The sequence below is a fragment of the Littorina saxatilis genome, linkage group LG17 (assembly GCF_037325665.1).
Source record: "Littorina saxatilis isolate snail1 linkage group LG17, US_GU_Lsax_2.0, whole genome shotgun sequence".
Classification (NCBI taxonomy): Eukaryota; Metazoa; Mollusca; class Gastropoda; order Littorinimorpha; family Littorinidae; genus Littorina; species Littorina saxatilis.
In genome coordinates, this window is record NC_090261.1 from 701817 (window position 1) to 729650 (window position 27834).

Consider the following 27834-nt stretch of genomic DNA (forward strand, 5'->3'; position numbering starts at 1 on the left):
AATGTAGTGTACACGGGGGAGGGTTCGGACACCGAAGAGAGTCTGCACACAAAGTTGACTCTGAAATAAATTTCCGCCGAACCTGGGATCGAACTCACGCTGACAGCGGCCAACTGAATACAAATCCAGCGCGCTACCAACTGAGCTATATCCGCGCTATACAAGAAACACTTAACAAGGGTAAAAGGAGAAACAGAATCCGTTAGTCGCCACTTACGACATGCTGGGGAGCATCGGGTAAATTCTTCCCCCTAACCCGCGGGGGGTCGTGTGTGTGTGTGTGTGTGTGTGTGTGTGTGTGTGTGTGTGTGTGTTTGTGTGTGTGTGTGTGTGGTGTGTGTGTGTGTGTGTGTGTGTGTGTGTGTGTGTGTGTGTGTGTGTGTGTGTGTGTGCGTGGGTCAGAGCGTGTGGGTGTACATTTTTATATGTCTGAATGCTGGTGAATTCATCTCTGCAGGCACATTTCACCTACTTTACCAAATGCTAAACTCAAAAATAATATATCTACCTCATGCACTACTCAAAGACTTGTTTGTCTCCTGACAACACAACTTTAGTATCATCCGAAGATGACCGCAATAAGCAGTGTGAAATGATTAATAATACAGCCTGGCATAACCCAGCACAACATGTGACGTACACACGGTTGACTTTCCAGTCTCCCAGCTCCAGCTCCAAGGTTCCCGTCTTGTGGCGTGTGAACATCTTGGTCACATGATCTCCCAGCGTGTGCAGGTGGCCGCACAGGTATGCTACTCCATTCCTACAACACACCACACAGATATTAACTTAAACACAGGTACACTACCCCTATCCTATTACAACACACCAAACACCTTTCAACTTAAACACAGGTGTGCTACCCTGTTTCTATTACAACACAGCATGTACAGTTTGAGCTGAGATACTGTGAAAATCACTCTTCAGTAGTCTTACTAGGGAAAAGCCACAAATTGGCACACAAAAAACAGACAAGCTTCCAAGTGAGGTATGTCTGTACAGGGGCGGATCCAGGGGGGGGGGGGGGGGGGGGGTTTCCGGGGTTTCCAGACCCCCCCCCCCCTCCCCCCAAACCTGAAACCACCAACAAAACAAGAAGAGCAAACGCTCGATCGAGTCACTTTCGCAGTTCTGAATATTATATGAGGCATCAGATGGACAGGAAGAAATTGCTATTCACAACACAATGAGTCACGTTCACATAAAATTTGAGCCCGGTCACTTTTATAGTTTCCGAGAAAAGCCCAACGTTAAGTTGTGTGTTGCCGAACAGAAAAGGCTAGTTATCTCCCTTGTTTTTCTGATAACGTTCGTAAAAGGCTACAGATGTAAATACTTTGATGTAAAGAATAATCCTACAAAGTTTCAATCACATCCGATGAACTTTGTCAAAGATATAAAATGTCTAATTTTTCCTTTGACGCTGACCTGTGACCTTGAAAAAGGTCAAAGGTCAACGAAACCATCGTTAAAGTGTAGAGGTCATTGGAGGTCACGACTAAACAAAATATGAGCCCGATCGCTTTGATAGTTTCCGAGAAAATATAAAATGTCTAATTTTTCCTTTGACGCTGACCTGTGACCTTGAAAAAGGTCAAAGGTCAACTAAACCATCGTTAAAGTGTAGAGGTCATTGGAGGTCACGACTAAACAAAATATGAGCCCGATCGCTTTGATAGTTTCCGAGAAAAGTCCAACGTTAAGGTGGTGTCTACGGACGGCCGGCCGGACGGCCGGCCGGACGGCCGGCCGGATGGCCGGCCGGACGGACAGACTAACACTGACCGATTACATAGAGTCACTTTTTCTCAAGTGACTCAAAAAACAAAACAAAAAAAATACAAATAAACTTGAAAACAGAGAAAAACTCATGGCTCAGATTGCTCCATTTTCCTAAACATTCCAAGTGAGTTATGTCTGTGACAAGGTGCGCCTACCTCATGACGTGCCTGATGCCGGGCGGGTCCTGGACGATGAAGGATGTTGGGTAATGGCCGAACCAGACGGTCAAGTTGCTGCCCCCACTCTCCACGCTCAGCCCCTCCAGCTGGTGCACTCTCACCTGCAACAGTCAATCAGTCAATCACAACTTACACCAACCTGAATACAGTCAATCACAACTTACACCAACCTGAATACAGTCAATCACAACTTACACCAACCTGAATACAGTCAATCACAACTTACACCAACCTGAATACAGTCAATCACAACTTACACCAACCTGAATACAGTCAATCACAACTTACACCAACCTGAATACAGTCAATCACAACTTACACCAACCTGAATACAGTCAATCACAACTTACACCAACCTGAATACAGTCAATCACAACTTACACCAACTTGAATACAGTCACTCACAACTTACACCAACTTGAATACAGTCAATCACAACTTACACCAACTTGAATACAGTCAATCACAACTTACACCAACTTGAAAACAGCTTAAAATTCTATTGTTTCACAATGCTTCATTTAAATCAAATCTTGTCTGAACCCAGATTTAATTAAAAAGTACACACATGCAAATGAGTAATCGCTAACATTCACATGCACAGAATACACGCCTAGAAACACACACGCAAAAACAAACACACACGACCAGCCAGGGTTCAGACCAACGCGTCAGACCCAAAAGAAAAGCGTGAGAGAGGCGTGAGAAGAACGCTGCGTCAGACCCAAAAGAAAAGTGTGAGAGAGGCCAGAGAAGAAGGCTGCGTCAGACCAAAAAGAAAAGCGTGAGAGAGGCGTGAGAAGAACGCTGCGTCAGACCAAAAAGAAAAGCGTCAGAGAGGCCAGAGAAGAACGCTGCGTCAGACCAAAAAGAAAAGCGTCAGAGAGGCGTGAGAAGAACGCTGCGTCAGACCCAAAAGAAAAGCATGAGAGAGGCGTGAGAAGAACGCTGCGTCAGACCCAAAAGAAAAGCATGAGAGAGGCGTGAGAAGAACGCTGCGTCAGACCCAAAAGAAAAGCGTGAGAGAGACCTGAGAAGAACGCTGCGTCAGACCCAAAAGAAAAGCATCAGAGAGGTGTGAGAAGAACGCTGCGTCAGACCAAAAAGAAAAGCGTGAGAGGCGTGAGAAGAACGCTGCGTGCTCACATCATCCAGGTAGCCGAAGAAGTTGAATGGTCTGCGAGGTCCGGGGACGGGACAAGCGTCGACAGCGATGAAGGAGTATGTGCCGAACGGTGTCACATGCTGGTGGTGATACGACAGGGCGTGCTGTGTTCCCATCACTGAGTACTTCCTGCAAAAACAACAGAGAACATCATGTTATATTCCCTTGACAGAAAACTCACAAACGCGACATGTAATACTACCTTTATAGTGCACATCCCTCAGTCAACACAAAAACACGCGTATAACACTAAAATTGTACCTCTAGTCATATTATAGCACCGACTCTAGGACAGTTTTATTCTTAGTATCACATTGGACCCCTCGTAAAAAGAACTCATTTAGCAACTGCCGGATTTCAGTGGCCTCATAATTATGAAGATGTGGACCAAGTTAGTGTCTACACTGTGTGAAAGGCATTGTGCTTGTACAAGACGGTAGTTGAACAGCAGCCGGGTGCAGTCTGTGGGGATACCCAACGTAGCCAGTAAGATGAAGAGCAACGTTCAAATATTGTGATTCAACCATAAATTTCATGATCACTACTTTTTACATGAAACAGCTATCAACACACTAGCACAAAGTCTGACACACAAAGCGGCTACCAGGGCAGGTGTTTCCTGCAATAAAGGTATTTCCAAACAACAATGTACCAAAAGTAAAGATATATATATATCCGAACAAATTATTCCCCCACAAAATCAATTTACTTTTTGCTAAAGTTTTACCCCATAACTACGATTTATCTTTAGTTAGGCATTTCCCAAAAAGTACACTTTACATACCTGTATAAATTGCTGCTTCCACTGACCTCAGCCACATCAAAAGCATCTGCAAGGTAATGCCAAATAATAGATCAAAAGCATATGCAAAGTAATGCCAAACAATAGATCAAAAGCAACCACATAAAAGAGCACGGTGTGTTTCTACTGAGCAAATCCAGAACCCATGTCAATTGTCATTAGACTTTAGTCAGTTAACTGAGGTATTGTTTTTTCAGCCAGGTCTCAATGTGTTTATCCAATTGTCCATTTGTCTCTGACTGTCTTTCCAACTCTCTGTCCCTCCTGTCACACACACACGCAGAGAGCACCCCCCCCCCCCCCACACACACACACACACACACACAGAAGCTCACCATGATTGCCACGAGTGTCTAGAAATGTGGCCGACGTGAATGTCTTGCACGTGTCAATGGCGTGCCTGTAGATCTGCCATTCCTCCTCCATCTGCCCGGATGTTCTGTCGTCTGAAGTCTTCGCGTCAGTCAGGTCCCCTCAAATAACACAACAAATTTACTGAAATTTACTGAAAAAAATACCCTGAATACACAAATTAACAAGTTGCGTAAGGCGAAATTACTACATTTAGTCAAGCTGTGGAACTCACAGAATGAAACTGAACGCACTGCATTTTTTCACAATGAGTGAATGACCGTAGTCCGCCGCTAGTGCAAAAGGCAGTGAAAGTGACGAGCCTGTTCAGCGCGGTAGCGGTTGCGCTGTGCTGCACAGCACGCTTTCCTGTACCTCTCTTCGTTTTAACTTTCTGAGCAAGTTTTTAATCCAAACATATCATATCTATATGTTTTTGGAATCTGGAACCAACAAGGAATAAGATGAAATTGTTTTTAAAACGATTTAGGAAATTTAATTTTAATCATAATTTTTATATTTTTAATTTTCAGGGCTTGTTTTTAATCCAAATATAACATATTTATATGTTTTTGGAATCAGAACATGATGAAGAATAAAATAAAAGTAATTTTGGACCGTTTTATAAAAAAATAATTTTAATTATAATTTTCAGATTTTTAATGACCAAAGTCATTAATTAATTTTTAAGCCTCCATGCTGAAATGCAATTACCGAAGTCCGGCCTTCGTATTGCTTTGCCAAAATTTCAATCAATTTGATTGAAAAATGAAGGTGTGACAGTGCCGCCTCAACTTTTACAAAAAGCCGGATATGACGTCATAAAAGACATTTATCGAAAAAATGAAAAAAACGTCTGGGGATATCATACCCAGGAACTTTCATGTCAAATTTCATAAAGATCGGTCCAGTAGCTTAGTCTGAATCGTTCAAAACTTGACTAAATGTAAAAAGAAAGGGGTGAAGAAAAATGTAAAGAAATAAACAGAATCTTGATGGTAAAAGAGGGTCATAAAAACTGTACCAGAAAATGTAATTTGTTGATCAATCTTTCACAATCTTACATGGACAGTGGCAACATTCTGTATGCACAATGTTTCAGCATATTATTGTAGTTTTAACAGCATCGTTTTATCAGATGACCTGCAGGTGCAGGTTTTTATATCATTTTATTTGTATTTAAGGAAAAAGATGGACAAAGACAACGGACGGCAGGTCAACAGTTTCTTTCCACTGCACAGTTTTGTTTCCTATATTTCTTGACTTGACTTGACTTGACCAGTGTTTGAGAGTGAGACCCGTGAAGGCCTGTTCACCGTTCCTTAATTATGTGTGAAAATACACAAAACAATAACAGAGGTGGCAATGCACGGTGGCATAGAAAAAAAAGAATCTATGATGTGATCTGGCATTCTGGATCATATCTAGATGATAGATGGGAGATTGTTCCAATGCGCATCATATAGTCTGCTCTTCAGGCTGTTCACTGTTGGAGCCGTTTCAAACCCAATAACCTGGAATAAGTGTACTTAAAAGCATGAAGAGAGCAATGACTATGAGACTGAATGACAGCCCTATCTAAGACTAAGAACACCAAACCCTCCAGGGTAACAATGAATGTTTACCTGTGATCAACACCAGTGATGGCTGGATGACAGGGAGATAATCCCGGCAAAACTGCTCCAGGTCAGGACCTCGCTTCAAGTCCCTGAACTTGCTGATGTGTATGTCTGACAGCTGCACACCACACACAAATATGACCAAGGAACAACACAGGAGAGAGAAAACTCTTTCATCAATTCTTCAAATATTTGAATAAGGATCCAGTGTTAAGCCTGACCCCTGCCATATACCAATAACTGTTGAGTCCGTCGTAAAAATAAATATATATAAAAAAGGCTCAATGGCCTTATCAAAGCAGACAAAAGGCTTTGACCCTGACAATCCTAGACCCCCATATCCTTCTACCGGCCATAGATACCGACCTGCACCATCCAGAAGATGTTGTCGGGACTACCATCCATCTTGGGACCCTCTCCTCTGTCCCCCAGTCGGCGAGATGCTTCATATTGACTGGTCAAGTTGGGATCAAGTGCATCCCGAAGCGCTGCCCACAAAACGGACAATATAATGACCGTGCCTATCACTACAAAAAAGGCCTTCATAATGACCGACCTCCAAGAGTTGCGCGAGAGATATTTCATCAGTCATCGCCTTATCTTAATCATGCTCAATTTTTAGAAAATTGTTGACGTCTGCTTCAGAAAGGGACGTTATTCGCTTCCGGTACTGAGAGTAGTTGCCCTTGTATATTTAGCCAAGATGTCGGTCGTCGAAGCAGACATTCCCAGAGTTGATCAAGTAAAACCAACACGTTATTTTATTATTATGTCTATTGAATACATTTCTTAAGACACAAAAATATAACTTTGTCTTTCCCCTTTATTTCTGAACAATTTTCTTAGAGCGATCTCACATGAATGTCTTGGTTCACCCAGTGCAATTCATGATGATTTCCTACTTTTCTTGTGTTATCATTCTGTTTACAAAGTAGTAAGTATAAGGTTTAAGCCACTCGATCGTAGAAGACGTTAACCTAGCCTAAGCCACATGTGGCATTGCGCAATACAAGGACATAGTCGGTCTGGGATCTGGATTTGATGAGTTGCAGGGGCCAATTTTGGCCATCGTCGCAAACGTGGGAGTGCCCAGCGCTCCCTATCAATAAAAACCTAACTATCTACTTTAATTTTTAAAAACATCGGTCGGTCGGCGGTGCGTCCCGCTAGCGCTACGTGTCATTTGTGCTACGTATCGTTTGCGGTATTTTCTGTAGTGCTATCGACACAAATTGCCGAAAACAGTAGTGCTATCGGCACGTAATAATATAGTGCTATTGCCACAATTCACACATGCCATTATCACTACGTCTCAATAGAACTACGTGTCGATATCACTATTTTTGAAAAACCAATGTACTGTAGCGCAACGAGTCGATAACGCCACGTGTCGATAGCACTATACTACATGTTCAAACGGCAGACATTTCCCTTTGTGTGTGCATGTGAGTGTGTATATATATAGACCTTTTCGGTATCTGAGCAGCTCTCGCGAGACACGTTCTTTGTTATGCTTTGAACATCGCTAGAACTTCGAACCTCGGCTTTCGCAGCTCGCGCGAGATCGCTGTACCACATGCTTTGCTATGCTCTGAAGTTTGCGAGAGCTTACGAGAACTTGGAATACCGAAAGGGTCTATTGTCTGCATGGCTGTCTGACGGATCTGTCTGTCTCTGTCTCTCTCTCTCTGTGTCTCTGTCTCTCACGATCTCTCTCTCTCTCTCTCTCTCTCTCTCTCTCTCTCTCTCTCTCTCTCTCTCTCTCTCTCTCTCCCTATATTAAAAATCAAGTATTGGAAGAAGTGTCTCACCATAAAGTCCTTGGTGTAAAGATTGATAATAATTTATCATGGCATGATCACATTAATTACATCTGTAAGATTTCTTCCCAAAAAATATATCAGTTATCAAAAATAAAACACTTCTTGAATTTCCACTCGCGAAAGATTTTTTTTTACAATCACATCTTGTCAAATATTGATTATGCATCCACTCTATGGGATTGTGCAAGTGCTAATGTTTTGAAACCTTTAGCCAGTCTTCACAGAAGAGCAGTTATTATAAAAATTTGCAAGTATTACCATTTCAAAAAAGATTAATGTATAATAAAGGTGTTTGTTTTGGGGTGGAGTTGAAGAAAAGGGCAGTGAAGCTAAGGCCAAACAAAAACATATGTTGGTTTAGGGTAACTTGACCAAAAAAGGTAGGTCGTTTTTGGCTCACGCAAGTGTAGCCTATGCGATCGTAACTTTGTCTGTCTGTGCGTGCGTATGTGCGTGCGTGTGTATGTCTGTGGTAGAAACTTTAACATTTCGTCATTTGAGTATTTATTTCATGGTTGTTGTTGGTGTGTGTGTTGGTGTAAGTTGTGAGTGACTGTATTCAGGTTGGTGTAAGTTGTGATTGACTGTATTCAGGTTGCTGTAAGTTGTGAGTGACTGTATTCAGGTTGGTGTAAGTTGTGAGTGACTGTATTCAGGTTGGTGTAAGTTGTGATTGACTGTATTCAGGTTGGTGTAAGTAGGCTACATGCAGACAGACAGATCTAGATCTAGTGTCTCGCTTTCTTGCACAGTGTCACCTATGCTTACTGTGTGTGTATGTGTGTATGTGTGACGGAGTGATTGAGTTTGTGTTACTGTTTGTCGATTTCTTACGTGAGCCTTGAAGGCTTCGCCTCTTGTTTGTTATTGTTTTTGTTGTTTTTTTGTTGTTGATTTGGTTGATTTTAAAGGAGGTTACTTCCCTTAGTCTCGGTAAGGTTCGCAACATGTGCCAACATTTTATTTTTTTTGAGAAATGAAAATAACCGTTTTAGGGTCGGCGGGCAAAAAATAGGGTCGGTCGGGTTACCCTAAACCAACATATATTTTTGTTTGGCCTAAACTGATGCAGCGTAAATTTGGAAACATACAGCTAATCACATATTATAGGTATGACCACCAACCAATCTAGATACAAACGCATGATAACTAGGAAGGCGCTAATTCAGAGGAGGAAATATTTCCTGTAATACCCAGTTGCTAGTATCATATAGTAGCTAAAATATGATGCTTGGAAAAGACACAGATTCGAGATCGTTAACACAACACTGCCGTTGTTTTACGGTTACACATCAAAAGCAAAAAGCTAGGAACAAGTAGGTGGCAATGAAAAGTTATACTTTGATGCAGCACATATCACATGATATAGACCTTATCATTACTCTTCTTTTCTCCATCCATCCCATCCGCCCTGGCTAAAAATCTTCAAAAAATCTTACGACTATACTCATCCGTCCGGGGATATCATTCCCAGGAACTCTCATGTAAAATTTCATAAAGATCGGTCCAGTAGTTTAGTCTGAATCGCTCTACACACACACACACACACACACACACACACACACACACACACACACACACACACACACACACACACACACCACGACCCTCTTCTCGATTCCCCCTCTATGTTAAGATATTTAGTCAAAACTTGACTAAATGTAAAAACATACTTACAAACTAATATAACATAACATAACAGAGAGAGAGCGAGAGAGAGAGAGAGAGAGAGAGAGAGAGAGAGAGAACTCAGAACTCAGAATGGTTTATTATATTAAGGCCAGAGAGAGAGAGAGAGAGGGGGGCAGAGAGAGACAGAGTGAGTGAGCGAGTGAGCAAGAGAGAGAGACACACACACACACACACACACACACACACACACACACACACTGAAACAGACACGCACACACATACACAGACATACATATACACACACAAACCAGAAGGAGTGAGAGTGAGAGAAAAAATGAGAACGAGAAAGTCGTCAGTAAGTAGTGGTATTGACACGTAGCGATAATGACACGTAGCGCTAAAAGATGTAGTGCTGTCGACATGTAGTGATAAAGAACGAATGATAGCGACTCATAGACAAATTATTTGTAGCACTAATCAACGTAGCGATAGCGGCACGTAGCACAAATGACACGTAGGACAAATGACACGTAGCACAAATGACACGTAGCGCTAGCGATACGCATTCGTCGGTCGGTAAGGTCAGCGCGGAGTCTTGCGAAGTCGGCTTGCATTCAAATACTTTTCACAAATATGTCCATGATGTATTCAAACATTATCATCATCCTCTTTAGTCTTTATATCATTTATTGATCCCGTGGGCAGCCAAACCATTTAATTCTAACGTTATTTTGTTTGGTATGTGTCATCCACATCTTTGGGGAGTGATATTGATTTTACACTTGTAATGCATTAACTGGATCAAGATGCATAGAATATTCATTCAGTATGTAAGTTTATTGTAACATCACTTCTGGGATCTCTACCTTCAGTGAATGAGCTAGTCTGCTGATTGTGACAGAGATTTTGAGAAGACAAACCTGCTGATTGTGACAGAGACAAACCTGCGGCACATGATATTGATGTTGGTTAAAACAGAAACATTTCTAACTCTAGGAATCACAAGCATTTTGGTTGTAGGACATTGATTTGATGAGCAGTAGCCCTGCTGACACTACATGGAACGTGGTAGTGGTAGCTACACAATGTGTGTCTGTGTGATGACTGCAGGCCCCAGCAGCTCCCGCATCCTATGGAGGAACAGCCTCTGGGGTCGCGCCCTTCACCTCTGTTGCCCTGGGAGACGGAGACGGCAAGAAGAAAGGCAAAGTTCCGCGCCGCATCCTGCACTTCAGTGATGGGATCCTGGAGGAATACTCCACTGATGAGGAGGAAGAAGAGAAGCCTGAACCCCTGCCCCTTGTCGACCCTGTGAGTTGTGGGTCTTGATGTGTGTGTGTGGGGGGGGGGGGGGGGGGGAATAAGAATAAGAATAAGAATACTTTATTATCTCATAGAGAAATTCGGGGGTGGTACATAACAATAATACAAACAAGACATTGATTTTACATAAAACATATAGCACTATATAACATGAACATCTTTAAAGCACTGCGCTTACATATTCTTGCACACCTACGCGTATAACGAACTATGGCTAAACATCATTGCAAAATATCATAACATACAATATATCGCAGGACATATACGGTTGTACATAAAACCAATACATACATGTACATTACTACTGATTGCACTGGCAGAAGAGGGGCTGAGTCGGGTATGTGGATGTGTTTACATGTTGCTAAGGGTGATGGATTTGGGGATGAAGCTGTTTTGCAGCCTGAGTGTCCTAGCTTTGTGCGTGCGAAGTCTACGGCCAGAGGGAAGGAGTTCATAGAGGTGTATGCTTTCTGACGTCAATACATGTGTTGTTTGACTTTATTTACCCATCATGTGTTTGTGGGGGTAGGTATACATCGATCAATATTTACTACATTTACTAAAGTTAGTGTTGTTGTTTTACTCTTATTTTTTTTGGTTCTTGTTGTTTTCTCTCTGTCCAGAAAACTTTGAAGTGGATGCCTTGGATGTGGTTTTACATGTCAACAGCTGCCTACAAATCATGGAAAGGTAACAACTAACACAGTCAGTTTATGCTGCATCAAGTGTCTTTCATCTTCATTGCCTTTGATGAAGTTCATTTAAAGGACATAACAGAGAGAGATGGACCTTTTATTCATAAGGGTTTTTAAACAAAATTGTTAGTGTGTGTGTGTGTGTGTGTGTGTGTGTGTGTGTGTGTGTGTGTGTGTGTGCTGCTTGTTTAAATCAAGGCTGTCAAAGACTATTCCCTGATACCAGCACAATGTTTATAATATATATATATATATATATATATGAGTTGTTCTTCAGTACTGGTGACAGAAAGGGGGAAAAGTGGTCAAAATTCAAATCTCTAGTTTTGTTTTTGAAATATTGCTTTTCATAAAGCAGAAATACTGTAGTATCTGTTGTACATAAGAAAAAATCACTGGTTCACATGGTTCCTACATAATCTAACTTTTAAAGCTGGTTCCTGTGTGTATGTTTGTATGATGACGATAGGACCCGAAACGGCTGCACGGACTGAGACAGGAATTGCAGAGAATGTTCTTTGCCACTCGAGTCGTGTCATAGGTACTTTTGGAATAGCAAATTTGAAAGGATTCTTCAAAAAACGCTGGAAAACATTATATACCCTGTGAGCTATCGAGGATCCTCCCCGTCTGGGCTGTCGAAACATGGTCTTGTTAAAAGACGTTTTCAAATGCGGTTAACGGGGAGATACACTCGAAGCACATTTAGCGAAGTTATGTTGCCAAATCATCAAAGATCAACATTTCACTACACGGATCGATGCACACAGTCGAAATAGATGTGACTTTCACACAACCGAAGACTATTTACCAGCAGGCTAGCAGACGACAAGATCTAAATATTTATATCAGTGAGAGCAATCCGTTGAAGAACAGTTACTCCGCTTATTCGTCTTCAGTTAAGCTTATTTCCCCTGCCATAAGTTTCCTTGCAGATCTGCAGTCCGGTAGTGAAATGAACTTGTGTCATCGGAAGATTCTTCTCAGTCAATGATCAAAGCACAGTAAGTTCTATGCTGACAAAAGTCACTTTCGGACAACACGACGATTGACTTAATGTATGAGCCCAAAGGTAACAATATCGACAAGAATGTACGCATTTGACATTAAATGAAACATTCATAGACAGTTTCCAACTCACCAGATCTGCCAAAGAGCCGTCATTCGTGAAAAAAACCGATGATTTTAATCAGACAGGTATCGGAAACAAGTCTTGGTCACCTGCGTTATTCCTTCCGAGGCGACGTGACCGCGCCACATTTGTTTGTTTATGGCTGTTTACTTTGAATCGAAGGCGAGGGTAACCTGCGTTATTTGTGGGACGGCGTGAACAAATTTGATTGCAATATTTTATACAGAAAGTAAATTTCAATGATTCTGGCTCAGACTTGTAGATCTGTTATGCAGTGTTTTGGTAGTGTATCTGCTTTTCTGCTATGAAGCTCATTTGGAGTGATACGCTGATCGAAGTGGGGTACCCTATGTGGGACATCAGCCGTATGCAGATTACGCCTCAGAACACTCTCGCATTTCACAAAGACAGCAATAATTTGCAACATTTCAAGAACTGCATCAGTTTTATTAGATACTATTTCAACTAAAACAGCACAAACACGACTATTATCAACAACACAGAACGGGAGGTAAGTCTTCAAAGACGCACCAAGTGTGCGTTCCCATTTTTGGACGCCATTTTTGGTAGCATTTTCACAGTAAATCTTAATATTTCCATATCTATTGAATGATTTTGGTATTTTCTTTGATTGTGCCGATTCTCCTATCTCTCTGGCATGTACTGGGTGCTTTGTGACCAGTTTCTCCCCTAGACTGTATTGAAAAAATGCGTCCGTGTGAGCTGACCCCCACTTGTGACCAGTAGCAAAGAACAACTCATATATATAGCCTCTGCTGACTTTCAATTGTTTCTTTCGCAATTTCTGATGTTTTAGATATAGATATACAGGGGTGTTGCTAGACATTTTCATGTTGGGACATTTGGCCGAAAATGTCAGAAAGCTTTAGTACATCTTGGAAAATTTTCGGCCATTATTTTGGCTCATACAAAGTCACCACAGCATTGAAGCACAATTAGACTCAAGAGGGGAAAACTAATACATACAATCATTGTCTTAGGAACACAGATTACAGGGGCGGAGCAGTTAAGCCAGAGGAGGGGGGGGGGGGGTACAACCTGGGGTCCAGGGTCCCGTTGGGGGGTCTGGGGGGCAAAGCCCCCTTGAAGTTGAAGCTGAAGAATTTTAGTTATTTTATAAACAATTTGTGGCTTATCCTTGATTTTAAACATGATCAACTGGTGTCAGCAGCCACTCATTATTTCTTTTAACGTTAGTATTAAGTAATGGCAATTTATCTTCACTGATATCTGCTCCCGACATCATATAGTATGGTTAGAAAGAAGACAGACATGTCGTATACTGTGACAATTAAACAATTAACTCTTCCCCCGGCTTTACAGACAGAATTTTTTTTTAAATTCACAGACAGTATTTTTTTTTGGGGGGGGGGGGGGGGTGTCCCCCTAATCCGCCCCTGGATTATATGTTGCTTACTGCAACTGAAACAATCAGCTTTGCTGATTTAACTACATCAGACACCAGTTCTCTGAAACTTTTTCAAACCTTTAACTTTAATTTCTTGAAAGTAAAACTCTTCCAATCTTGTGCTAATCTTGACAAGCCTTGGGAAACATGACTGGTAAAACACCAATAAAAACCGTGTAGGGTGAGCCATTTTGCTTGGAAACCACGATTTGGAGGACACTTTTCATTCTCTGGCTCAGCAGATTTCGATTCGCGGTGACTATCGTCTGCTTCGATCGACTCGACAACACTACTACCACTCACACTGACACTGTCCACATTCGCGGTGTTCCTGTTATTTTGTCCGGAATCACTTACCTTGGCGAATGGTAGCAAACCTTGGCCAATTTAGTTTTTTTCTTTTTTGGTTGCGACATGATGTTCAAATCCAAATCGAAAGCACTGACTGACTGACTTATAAACTATCGCGAACCGGCAAACGCAAACACTGAGAGTGTGGTTTCCCTTGTCCCTTGTCCAAGGGAATTAAACCACTCCGGCATCTATTTTTTTTGGCAATGGCTTCCGTTCAAAACATTGATGTTTCGTTTTTGGTATTCGCGAAGAAAATACACGTCAGTCAGTTGACTAAGTACATCGGCAGCAGTTTTAGCAATCAAAGCCTGACCATTACAAAAAACTGGACAAACTTTGGCCAATTTAGGCAAATACTCTTCGGACATTTGGCCGATAGGGACATGAAAGTTTCGGCCATAGTAAAAAAAATCGGCGATTGGCCAAAGGGCCGACCCAAACGACACCCCTGGATATATATATTCATTGTGTTGTTTTGCAGCGGCTGATTTTTGTGGAGAGAAGCTGGCCTGGTTCTTTGGCATCACAGCCCCCAAATACCAAAGTGCCATTGACGAATACTACAGGAGGAAGGAAGAGGTCTGTCAGCCAAGTTTTGCTTGTCTTCTTCACTTCTCTTCTTCCACTTCCTTTGTCCTGCAAACCCTAGAGACAACTTACTTACTTTACTTACTGCCCGTTATGCTGCTTGGCATGTAGGGTAGCAACAAAGGACTGTAGACAACTGTCTGTTTGTTAAACATCTAAGCTGGATTGCAGACTGGGACTTCTTTTTACATTTAGTCAAGTTTTAATAATAATAATAATAATAATAATGGTGATTTCTATAGCGCTTTCGAACACACAAAGCGCTTTACAAAAGCAATAACAACATCATTACCAGAATGACGCAATTGACGGAATAGAACACAATCATAAACACTTTACAACAAAAACCAAAAACAAAACATAAATGTTACAAAAATCCAGAGGCTCTTACAGGAACGAACTCCCAGTATACACAACAATTATAATGCACACACGACACACACACACACACACACACACCCACACATGTCCACACACACGCACACACACACACACACACACACACACACACAGTAAACATTGTTCATCCGAAAGTGCACATTCACAGGGTCGCGACAACTACATCGTCATAGAATGCTTCTCTGAAGAGGTGAGTCTTGAGATTTGCTTTGAACGAAGGCAGAGATGGACTGAGACGTAGAGACAAAGGGAGTTTGTTCCAGATATGATCAGCTGCGACTGAAAGACAGCGGCCACCATGATCGTCCCTCTGATACTTAGGAGCTTTGACAAATTTATTTTGGGAGGCAGAGCGGACAACCCTTTCAGGATTGTTTTTCTGCACTAGATCGGACAGGTACTGTGGAGCCGTGCCCGCGGCAATTTGATAGAATATGCAGCAGATCTTGTATTTAATTCTTTGTTCGACTGGAAGCCAATGTAGCTGTTTGAGTAGAGGCGTGACGCTTTGTTTCATAGGTGTTCGAAACACGAGTCTAGCGGCAGCGTTCTGGACTAGTTGCAGGGGCTTGGTGACAGATTTGGGACATTCAGCAAGCAGTGAATTACAGTAGTCTAATCTAGAGAGTATGCCGGAACAGACTAGTCTTTTGGTTGCGTCTTCAGTAAGGTACTGTCGAATGGAACCTATACGCCGGATCTCCATTCGCGCTGCTTTACATGTTTGGACTACATGCTGTTTCATGCTAAGATCTTTGTCAAAAAAGACTCCGAGATCACGGGATGTATCCGAGAACTTGATGTCAATATTGTTCAAAGAGATGGCCTGTGGGAGTTCTGAAATAGACTTAGCATGGGTAGGGGTAGAGTATGAAAAACGCATGGCTTCAGTTTTGTCGTCATTTAGTTTGAGTTTGTTCTCTTCCATCCATGCCCCGACATCTCTCACACACTCTTGTAGCGACAGAACCAAATCTGGGTACTTGTCATGTGATGCGGAATGATTGATCTGCGTATCATCTGCGAAGATTTCGTGTAGCACACAATGATTCTCTATGAGAGTTGTCAGCGGTGCTGTGTACATAATGAACAGCACCGGGCCTAACACAGAACCTTGAGGAACACCAAACACAAGAGAGGTTTCAGCAGATTGTTGGCCATCGATCAGAACAAACTGTTTCCTGTCTGAGAGATAATTTTGAATCCAAGAGAGAGCCATCTCGCTAATGCCAAAGTAGTGCTCTAGACGATATAAGAGAATGTCATGGTCTATCGTATCAAAAGCCGCAGACAGATCTAAAAGCAAGAGGACGGATGTTTTGTCCTGGTCTAGAGCGGTCAGAAGGTCATTCAAAATACGAAGAAGAGCCGTTTCCGTGCTGTGCCGTGGTCGATAGGCTGACTGGTGGGCACTAAGAAGGTTGTGGGATGAGAGATGTGAGGCAAGCTGTCGGAGAACAAGTTTTTCGAGAATTTTCGATAGAAAAGGAAGGTTTGAGACGGGTCTATAGTTTTTCAACTCGTTGGAATCGAGAGAAGCTTTCTTCAGCAGTGGCTTTACTAAAGCGGTTTTGAATTCCGTGGGGACAACGCCAGAAGAGAGTGATTCGTTCACTATGGTAGTAATGGTAGGGAGGAGGATGTCGATGTTTTGAATAAGTAGTTTGGTTGGAATCGGGTCAAGTTCGCACGTCTTGGGGGCGGTTTTTAGAATTAACTTCTTGACATCGTCTTCAGACACAGTGGTGAAAGCTAAAAAGGGAGTGCCTTGAAACGGATCGGTAGGAAATGCGCTTTGTGTGTTTGCAACATGCGAAAAGCTGTCACGTATCGAAAGGATTTTGTTCTTGAAGTAGTCACTAAAAAGGGCCGGAAGTTGTTGAACGTCAAAGACGGTAGGCAAGGAGGCTTTTTTACGCGTGCCTAACAGTGTGGTCATATTGTTGAAGAGCTGTTTGCATGTGGCACTGGAAGAAACCATAGCAGAATAAAATGACGTTTTAGCATTATGCACAAGGTCGGTGACCTTCTGTTTCACGGCATCATACATCTGCATGTTGATTGTCAGTGGTGAGGAGCGCCAGCGACGTTCTGCCCTTCGACGCTCACGCTTCAGCTCCTTGAGCTGATCAGCGACCGAGCTGTACCACGGCGTAGGCTTACGCTGGCGCACCTCACGCTGACGCAGAGGGGCATGTTTGTCCAGAACCTTACCAAGATGTTGATTCAGGTTCGGAAGTGACATAGTGGGGGTCAAACCATCGGCAACATCAACAGTTTTGACTAAATGTTTTAACATAGAGGGGGAATCGAGACGAGGGTCATGGTGTATGTGTGTGTGTGTGTGTGTGTGTGTGCGTGTGTGTGTGTAGAGCGATTCAGAGTAAACTACTGGACCGATCTTTATCAGGGGCACAGACCTATCTGTTGAGGGGTAAATGTCTTCTGTCTCTGCATTGCCGGTTTAGCTCCCTGCGCTCAAACAGAGTTATAGGTTGTCTTCCTGCTTCTAACAACTGTGACTTCATTGTGAATAAAGTTCTGCTTCCACAATCATGAGTATACAGCCAACCTGACAGCTTTAGACTAGGAAGAAGGCTCTGTTATCTGCCCGTGAGTCAATAACATTAACATTAGTCTTCTGCTTCACAGACAGTTGAGTTCTCACGGTTGTAAACGGTTAGTTGTGTTGATTGTAACGTTGTGTCTGTGTGTTGTGTTGATTGTAACGTTGTGTCTGTGTGTTGTGTTGATTGTAAAGTGGTGTCTGTGTGTTGTGTTGATTGTAAAGTTGTGTCTGTGTGTTGTGTTGATTGTAAAGTTGTGTCTGTGTGTTGTGTTGATTGTAAAGTTGTTGCTGTGTGTTGTGTTGATTGTAACGTTGTGTCTGTGTGTTGTGTTGATTGTAAAGTTGTTGCTGTGTGTTGTGTTGATTGTAACATTGTGTCTGTGTGTTGTGTTGATTGTAAAGTTGTGTCTGTGTGTTGTGTTGATTGTAAAGTTGTGTCTGTGTGTTGTGTTGATTGTAAAGTTGTGTCTGTGTGTTGTGTTGATTGTAACGTTGTGTCTGTGTGTTGTGTTGATTGTAAAGTTGTGTCTGTGAGTTATGTTGATTGTAAAGTTGTGTCTGTGAGTTGTGTTGATTGTAAAGTTGTGTCTGTGAGTTATGTTGATTGTAAAGTTGTGTCTGTGAGTTGTGTTGATTGTAACGTTGTGTCTGTGAGTTATGTTGATTGTAAAGTTGTGTCTGTGAGTTGTGCTGATTGTAAAGTTGTGTCTGTGTGTTGTGTTGATTGTAAAGTTGTGTCTGTGTGTTGTGTTGATTGTAAAGTTGTGGCTGTGAGTTGTGTTGATTGTAAAGTTGTGGCTGTGTGTTGTGTTGATTGTAACGTTGTGTCTGTGAGTTGTGTTGATTGTAACGTTGTGTCTGTGAGTTGTGTTGATTGTAACGTTGTTGCTGTGTGTTGTGTTGATTGTAAAGTTGTGGCTGTGTGTTGTGTTGATTGTAAAGTTGTTGCTGTGTGTTGTGTTGATTGTAAAGTTGTGTCTGTGTGTTGTGTTGATTGTAACGTTGTGTCTGTGTGTTGTGTTGATTGTAAAGTTGTGTCTGTGTGTTGTGTTGATTGTAAAGTTGGTCGCTGTGTGTTGTGTTGATTGTAAAGTTGTGTCTGTGTGTTGTGTTGATTGTAAAGTTGTTGCTGTGTGTTGTGTTGATTGTAAAGTTGTTGCTGTGTGTTGTGTTGATTGTAAAGTTGTTGCTTTGTGTTGTGTTGATTGTAAAGTTGTTGCTGTGTGTTGTGTTGATTGTAACGTTGTGTCTGTGTGTTGTGTTGATTGTAAAGTTGTGTCTGTGAGTTGTGTTGATTGTAAAGTTGTAGCTGTGAGTTGTGTTGATTGTAAAGTTGTGTCTGTGTGTTGTGTTGATTGTAAAGTTGGTCGCTGTGTGTTGTGTTGATTGTAAAGTTGTGTCTGTGTGTTGTGTTGATTGTAAAGTTGTGTCTGTGAGTTGTGTTGATTGTAACGTTGTGTCTGTGAGTTGTGTTGATTGTAAAGTTGTGTCTGTGAGTTGTGTTGATTGTAACGTTGTGTCTGTGAGTTATGTTGATTGTAAAGTTGTGTCTGTGAGTTGTGTTGATTGTAAAGTTGTGTCTGTGTGTTGTGTTGATTGTAAAGTTGTGTCTGTGTGTTGTGTTGGTTGTAAAGTTGTGTCTGTGTGTTGTTGATTGTAACGTTGTGTCTGTGAGTTATGTTGATTGTAAAGTTGTGTCTGTGTGTTGTGTTGATTGTAACGTTGTGTCTGTGAGTTGTGTTGATTGTAACGTTGTGTCTGTGTGTTGTGTTGGTTGTAAAGTTGTGTCTGTGTGTTGTGTTGATTGTAACGTTGTGTCTGTGAGTTGTGTTGATTGTAACGTTGTGGCTATGTGTTGTGTTGATTGTAACGTTGTGTCTGTGAGTTGTGTTGATTGTAACGTTGTGGCTATGTGTTGTGTTGATTGTAAAGTTGTAGCTGTGCGTTGTGTTGATTGTAACGTTGTTGCTGTGTGTTGTGTTGATTGTAAAGTTGTGTCTGTGAGTTGTGTTGATTGTAAAGTTGTGTCTGTGAGTTGTGTTGATTGTAACGTTGTGTCTGTGTGTTGTGTTGATTGTAAAGTTGGTCGCTGTGTGTTGTGTTGATTGTAAAGTTGTGTCTGTGTGTTGTGTTGATTGTAAAGTTGTTGCTTTGTGTTGTGTTGATTGTAAAGTTGTTGCTGTGTGTTGTGTTGATTGTAAAGTTGTTGCTGTGTGTTGTGTTGATTGTAAAGTTGTTGCTGTGTGTTGTGTTGATTGTAACGTTGTGTCTGTGTGTTGTGTTGATTGTAAAGTTGTGTCTGTGTGTTGTGTTGATTGTAAAGTTGTGTCTGTGTGTTGTGTTGATTGTAAAGTTGTGGCTGTGTGTTGTGTTGATTGTAAAGTTGTGTCTGTGTGTTGTGTTGATTGTAAAGTTGTGGCTGTGTGTTGTGTTGATGGCTGTGTGTTGTGTTGATTGTAAAGTTGTTGCTGTGTGTTGTGTTGATTGTAAAGTTGTGGCTGTGTGTTGTGTTGATGGCTGTGTGTTGTGTTGATTGTAAAGTTGTTGCTGTGTGTTGTGTTGATTGTAAAGTTGTGGCTGTGTGTTGTGTTGATGGCTGTGAGTTGTGTTGATTGTAAAGTTGTGGCTGTGTGTTGTGTTGATGGCTGTGAGTTGTGTTGATTGTAAAGTTGTTGCTGTGTGTTGTGTTGATTGTAAAGTTGTGTCTGTGTGTTGTGTTGATGGCTGTGAGTTGTGTTGATGGCTGTGTGTTGTGTTGATGGCTGTGAGTTGTGTTGATTGTAAAGTTGTTGCTGTGTGTTGTGTTGATTGTAAAGTTGTGGCTGTGTGTTGTGTTGATGGCTGTGAGTTGTGTTGATTGTAAAGTTGTGGCTGTGTGTTGTGTTGATGGCTGTGAGTTGTGTTGATTGTAAAGTTGTTGCTTTGTGTTGTGTTGATTGTAAAGTTGTTGCTGTGTGTTGTGTTGATTGTAAAGTTGTTGCTTTGTGTTGTGTTGATTGTAAAGTTGTGTCTGTGTGTTGTGTTGATTGTAAAGTTGTGGCTGTGTGTTGTGTTGATTGTAAAGTTGGTCGCTGTGTGTTGTGTTGATTGTAAAGTTGTGGCTGTGTGTTGTGTTGATTGTAAAGTTGTGTCTGTGAGTTGTGTTGATTGTAACGTTGTGTCTGTGTGTTGTGTTGATTGTAAAGTTGTGGCTGTGTGTTGTGTTGATTGTAAAGTTGTGTCTGTGTGTTGTGTTGATTGTAAAGTTGTGTCTGTGAGTTGTGTTGATTGTAAAGTTGTGTCTGTGTGTTGTGTTGATTGTAACGTTGTGTCTGTGTGTTGTGTTGATTGTAAAGTTGTGGCTGTGTGTTGTGTTGATTGTAACGTTGTGGCTGTGTGTTGTGTTGATGGCTGTGAGTTGTGTTGATTGTAAAGTTGTTGCTTTGTGTTGTGTTGATTGTAAAGTTGTGTCTGTGTGTTGTGTTGATTGTAAAGTTGTGGCTGTGTGTTGTGTTGATTGTAAAGTTGTGTCTGTGTGTTGTGTTGATTGTAAAGTTGTTGCTGTGTGTTGTGTTGATTGTAAAGTTGTGTCTGTGTGTTGTGTTGATGGCTGTGTGTTGTGTTGATTGTAAAGTTGTTGCTGTGTGTTGTGTTGATTGTAAAGTTGTGGCTGTGTGTTGTGTTGATGGCTGTGAGTTGTGTTGATTGTAAAGTTGTGGCTGTGTGTTGTGTTGATTGTAAAGTTGTTGCTGTGTGTTGTGTTGATTGTAAAGTTGTGTCTGTGAGTTGTGTTGATGGCTGTGTGTTGTGTTGATGGCTGTGTGTTGTGTTGATTGTAAAGTTGTGTCTGTGTGTTGTGTTGATTGTAAAGTTGTGTCTGTGAGTTGTGTTGATTGTAAAGTTGTGGCTGTGTGTTGTGTTGATGGCTGTGTGTTGTGTTGATGGCTGTGTGTTGTGTTGATTGTAAAGTTGTGTCTGTGTGTTGTGTTGATTGTAAAGTTGTGTCTGTGTGTTGTGTTGATTGTAAAGTTGTGTCTGTGTGTTGTGTTGATTGTAAAGTTGTGTCTGTGTGTTGTGTTGATTGTAAAGTTGTTGCTGTGTGTTGTGTTGATTGTAACGTTGTGTCTGTGTGTTGTGTTGATTGTAAAGTTGTTGCTGTGTGTTGTGTTGATTGTAAAGTTGTGTCTGTGTGTTGTGTTGATTGTAACGTTGTGTCTGTGTGTTGTGTTGATTGTAACGTTGTGTCTGTGTGTTGTGTTGATTGTAAAGTTGTGTCTGTGTGTTGTGTTGATTGTAAAGTTGTGTCTGTGTGTTGTGTTGATTGTAAAGTTGTGTCTGTGTGTTGTGTTGATTGTAAAGTTGTGTCTGTGTGTTGTGTTGATTGTAAAGTTGTGTCTGTGTGTTGTGTTGATTGTTAAATTTGTTGCTTTGTGTTGTGTTGATTGTAAAATTGGTCGCTGTGTTTGTCAGGAGGAGCTAGACCGGGTGGAGGAAGAGAAGCGACTGTCGAGATCCACGCTCAACACGGAGCTCAGCGCATCCGCCATCGATGTGCAGGTTGTGGAGAACACGCCAGTGGTGGTCGGGGAAAACCTCACCAAGTACTGACACTGACGCTGGTACTAACACTCTTACTGGCGCTGAATCTGACACTGAGTGACATAGACACTGACACTGACTGACATTGACACAGACTCTGACACTGACATAGACACTGACGTAGACACTTACATAGACACTGATACTGAGTGACACTGACATAGACACTAACACGGACTGACATTAATACAGACTCTGACATAGACTCTGACATAGACTGACATTGATACAGACTCTGACATAGACTGACATTGATACAGACTCTGACATAGACTCTGACATAGACTGACATTGATACAGACTCTGACATAGACTCTGACATAGACACTGACACAGACTCTGACACTGATGTAGACACAGACACTTACACTTAGTGACATTGACAGTAATACTGATACTGACACACCCGGAGAACTGACCAGTCCTTGCATAATGTTGGCAGGATTCCACAATTCACTCACTTTGTACTCTGCCTATCATGGTTTGAGTGTGTGATAGGCTGAAATTTGTAATCCGCTCACTTTCTACTATTGTTGCCTTTGTCTCGGTCTGGTTTTCTGAAAGAGTCTGCTTCTGCGGTCATTTTTTTATGAGTTTTTGGTCTTCCAATGTGCATGTGGGGGTTTCAGGGGACATAATTTGTAGTGTCACTTTCAGGGGTTGAGAATCTTTGTATTGGAGGTGCAGAAGGTATTGGCCTTTTCCCTTTTCTTTCTCACCTGGAAAGAACATTTCACGTAATCTTCGTGGTGTTGGTGATACTAATTTAGCATGTTCCACTTTTTGAATTGAACGCTTTTATCCGTTTAGTGTGCACTTGCTTTACACAAAAGCGTACAGATCTGCAGTGTGTAAAATTGTATGCACGCATACCTTGTGGTCTTTTTTAGCATTTTTTGTACTCATGCAACATCAGTTGCAATTGTTATGATGTCTTTTTATTTATGTTGTGTTTTAAGAAAAGACGTGCAACAGTGTGACTCCAATCTCATGACCTATTACCTTTGTCACGGGTTGACTTGTATTTTTGAATGTGTGCAATATTTCAGGAGTTACTATAGAGACATGAGACTGAGGGCTGGAGAATTTAACTAATTCAATGCAAAGAGAGATTAGATATAGACCAAATGTCAGAAACTCTTGACACGGTCACTGTCTGTCTCTTAGATTTGCGTATGGAAAAAAGTGACCTGATTATTGTTTTAACCATCTGCGAATAATATATTTTAGTTTGAAGAGAAGAATGAATGAAAAGTGTCCGTCCATTATTGAACAACTGTTCATTGTGATCTTGCGTTTATTTATCTGTCTGAGATGAAGGCAGTATTTACAGGAGAAATGTTGACCAGATTTGTGCGACATCTCGCTCCTTTCTCTTGACCTTTTTGTGTGTGTGCTGCATCCTTCAAAAATGAAACAAAAATATGCACACACTGTTGGAACTTGCGCTGAACGATGAAAGTCATTGCTGTACAGAAGGTGGCAGATAGAATGAAAACACAAAGGCTGTTGACTGACAGTGGCCTTAGCTGTGTTCAGGATGTAGCACACTACAGTAACAATACATGACGGAACAAGACCTGACTTTATAAATGTCACGTCAACACTGAACGGTAAATACAGTATAGGAAAAGGAATTTTATCCTACATACGTGAGAGAGACACTCGTGAGATAATAATCGTTCAAATCACACGTGCGTATATCATGTAAATGAGGTCATGTTAAGCAAGTCTGGCAGGGACCTGTTTTTCCACTGCTTATGATGCCAAAGTCACAGAGACAAACGTCATTATAGAAACAAAAAATGCGCTCGCTAATTACCCTCGATGAATTTTTAGAACTACATGTAACACGTCACGCCACACTTTCAGAGTGACGTTTCTTTACTTTGACGTAATAGATTGCACGAGGTTTTAGAAGAGATCGAGGTTCCAAAACAAGCGTCTTCAATTTAGCTGCCTCGACTGCAGGACATTTTCAGTCAAATACACGTAAGTACAGTATGCAGGATAAACAGAATACCACATGGCTCGCTTTTGCTCGCAGTTCAATATTTAAAAAAACAACTCGTGTAAATCTGGTACGACACAGCAAGCCATGTAGTATTCTCTATGGTTCAAGGAGATAGGCAGTATGATACGGACAGAATGCATACTTAATGAAAAAGGGTCAGTGCAATGCAAAGGAGAGTCCTATTAATGGTACACTGTATCAATGATGATACTAGCATAGGACATGTACCTTGCTTGTCATTGTGTAACTTACACAGCGGCACACTGTATCAATGATGATACTAGCATAGGACATGTACCTTGCTTGTCATTGTGTAACTTACACAGCGGTACACTGTATCAATGATGATACTAGCATAGGACATGTACCTTGCTTGTCATTGTGTAACTTACACAGCGGTACACTGTATCAATGATGATACTAGCATAGGACATGTACCTTGCTTGTCATTGTGTAACTTACACAGCGGTACACTGTATCAATGATGATACTAGCATAGGACATGTACCTTGCTTGTCATTGTGTAACTTACACAGCGGCACATTGCCTGATGTCAAGTGTTGAGCATTTAGTTTCTCCCTTGTCGGACTGAGCCTTTGTTGCCTCTCCCTGGGTGAATTTGATAGCAGCCATACTCAATGTCTTCAATTGAATGTTACACTCTAAACTAGAAGTGTTCCCATGTCAACACACTTTTCTAACCACTGTGGGAGATACTATATCATTCTACTTACAAAAGTAGCACACATGGTAAAGGCTATTTAGTGTTAACCATCTGTGCTAATTTTGCAAGTAGAATGATATAGTATCCCACACAGTGCTCACAACGGGTTACAACAAGTTTTTTCACATTGGAACACTTCTTGTAGAGTGTAGAGTGATTTCTTTGGTCATGAAAATATTAGATGCACAGCTTGTACCTGACTGAAAAACTGCATTGTAATAAATAAATTAGTTATAGTTTTATTCATTTACGTTTGTATTACTTGTTTATTTGTTTACTTGTTTATTTATGTATTTATTTATTTATTTATGTATTTATTTATTTATTCAACTGTTTATTCATTTAATTTATTTGCATATTACATGTACTAACATTATGTTTCTTTTCTCATGGGAAAAGTGTGATCTGAATTGTGTACATATGTAAATGAGCAACATTGTGTGTGGTGTGATTGACGATTATTTGAGTGATGTGCAGCAAACCTACATTCCATATAAATGTGCCTCAAATAATAACATCACCCTGTCATAGCTGCCAACCCTCTCTGTTGAATCGTGAATTTCATCCAGAATTTACAAAGTTATTTCCAGTCCCAATATTCCCAATAGACGAAATCCGGAAATAACTCTGTCGGATTTGTACGGGTTTTGAAAGAGTGATTACCCTTGCTTTAAGTGAGTCAAACAACCCACATGTCCACATGTTTCAGACACACCCACTAGCTAGTGGCTGGCCTATACACTAGCTAGTGACTGGCCTATACACTAGCTAGTGACTGGCCTATACACTAGCTAGTGACTGGCCTATACACTAGCTAGTGACTGGCCCATACACTAGCTAGTGACTGGCCTATACACTAGCTAGTGACTGGCCCATACACTAGCTAGTGACTGGCCTATACACTAGCTAGTGACTGGCCTATACACTAGCTAGTGACTGGCCCATACACTAGCTAGTGACTGGCCTATACACTAGCTAGTGACTGGCCTATACACTAGCTAGTGACTGGCCTATACACTAGCTAGTGACTGGCCTATACACTAGCTAGTGACTGGCCTATACACTAGCTAGTGACTGGCCTATACACTAGCTAGTGACTGGCCCATACACTAGCTAGTGACTGGCCTATACACTAGCTAGTGACTGGCCCATACACTAGCTAGTGACTGGCCTATACACTAGCTAGTGACTGGCCTATACACTAGCTAGTGACTGGCCTATACACTAGCTAATGACTGGCCCATACACTAGCTAGTGACTGGCCTATAATGTGTACGGGACAGTTCAGAGTGTGGATTGTTTGTCTGACTGAAAGTCAGCTATTCGCTCTTTCACAACCCACACAAAGCCGACACTTATTTCCAAACATCGTCTAGAACTGCACTGATTTACACATTTTAGATAGTTACAGCATAAGTGTCAAACATTGGCATGTTTTTTCAAGTGCCTGCTGACCTGAGCATCATTCTGTAAGTGTGGTAGAAGCAGAGTTCAGGATTGACCAGATTGCACCGTTTTGCTTTCTACCCCCTATAGCAGCGTCCATGTCTTGTCATGATTGTTGTAAGGGTAGGGTTGGCAGCTATGCCTTGATCATTATGGTTTTCTTTGTTTTGCTCTGCGTAGTGTTTTTGTGGCACCAGGCATGGGACTTTTTTCTTATATTTGATATGAAAACTTGTTATGAACAAAGTAATTTTTGACTGTAAACTTGATTGTGTCAATAAAAACCAAATACCTATGCACATCAAAATGAAAACATTGTTCTTCTTCATTTGTCCCACAGCATGTCTCTCTTTCTCAAACACTATCAGTATCACACACATATATACACACAGACGCACGCACCATCAACTCCAATACAACCATGTGCACACATAGAAATATTTTCAGATATAAATTATTTGCAGTCTCGTTGGTACATTATCTTTCAGTAAATAGTACTTGAAGACCATGCATAAAAAATTGTTACATTTACTTGAATTTACATGTTGCATGTCTTAGACTTGATGCTCTCTTCCTATGCGCTTTCGTCCTAGTCTCTCCTTGTGGTTGTTAGTACTTTCTTCCCCCTCTCCCTCCCTTTTCTTTTTATCTTCTGTAGATTCTTTTGTTCCTAGTTAGCTCCCCATCCCCATTCTTTCAATTTGTTCTTCTGGTTTATTGTTGTTATGTCCACCATTACGAAAATGTGTGTAATTTAGTATTGTTCTGGTCACGTGATATAAGCATTTGCTTGAGTGCGTGTCCTAGCTGTTTGTTTCGAACTGTTCATGCGAAGAAATTCTGAATAAAATTTTGTTTAAACCAAGACCATGCATTGGTCACGCATAGCATTGAAATTTACATTTGATGCAAAATATTCTGATGACTCGGCAATGAAAAAGAACAAAATTTCTTACTTCTCATAGGCAGCAATTGCTATTCCTCTTGGCTTACGTAGTCAGCTGATGCACACTAACATTAATGGTGAGACTGAAGACTATCTACACTACAGCACTGAGTCAGACCAACCCTGTTGTGACACCAGCCAGACTGACTGCAGGAGACTGAAGACTATCTACACTACAGCACTGAGTCAGGCTAACCCTGTTGTGACACCAGCCAGACTGACTACAGGAGACTGAAGACTATCTACCCTACAGCACTGAGTCAGACCAACCCTGTTGTGACACC

The 27834-nt window shown here is 41.4% G+C and overlaps 2 protein-coding genes across 4 annotated transcripts in view; one reads left to right on the plus strand and one right to left on the minus strand.

Annotated features, from left to right (window-relative positions):
* Positions 1 to 6498, minus strand: part of LOC138951689 (transmembrane protein 62-like) — a 36393-nt gene extending 29895 nt beyond the window's left edge. For all 3 annotated transcript variants that reach the window (XR_011451194.1, XR_011451193.1, XM_070323248.1), the window contains exons 1-7: positions 6265 to 6498; positions 5905 to 6016; positions 4264 to 4401; positions 3911 to 3956; positions 3108 to 3255; positions 1938 to 2062; positions 641 to 763 (exon numbers count right to left, since the gene is read on the minus strand). Coding sequence is in view for 1 of the 3 variants with exons in the window: in XM_070323248.1 (XP_070179349.1) it covers positions 641 to 763; positions 1938 to 2062; positions 3108 to 3255; positions 3911 to 3956; positions 4264 to 4401; positions 5905 to 6016; positions 6265 to 6483 (911 nt within the window). In the remaining 2 variants the exon portion in view is untranslated. The remainder of the gene's footprint in view (positions 1 to 640; positions 764 to 1937; positions 2063 to 3107; positions 3256 to 3910; positions 3957 to 4263; positions 4402 to 5904; positions 6017 to 6264) is intronic.
* Positions 6499 to 6589: 91 nt separating this feature from the next.
* On the plus strand, positions 6590 to 26917 carry LOC138953340 (protein FAM177A1-like). Its single transcript, XM_070325140.1, has 5 exons — positions 6590 to 6640; positions 10464 to 10664; positions 11300 to 11366; positions 14768 to 14865; positions 22292 to 26917. The coding sequence occupies exons 1-5, from the start codon at positions 6602 to 6604 to the stop codon at positions 22427 to 22429; spliced, it is 543 nt and encodes a 180-aa protein (XP_070181241.1). The 5' UTR covers positions 6590 to 6601; the 3' UTR covers positions 22430 to 26917.
* Positions 26918 to 27834: the final 917 nt, after the last annotated feature.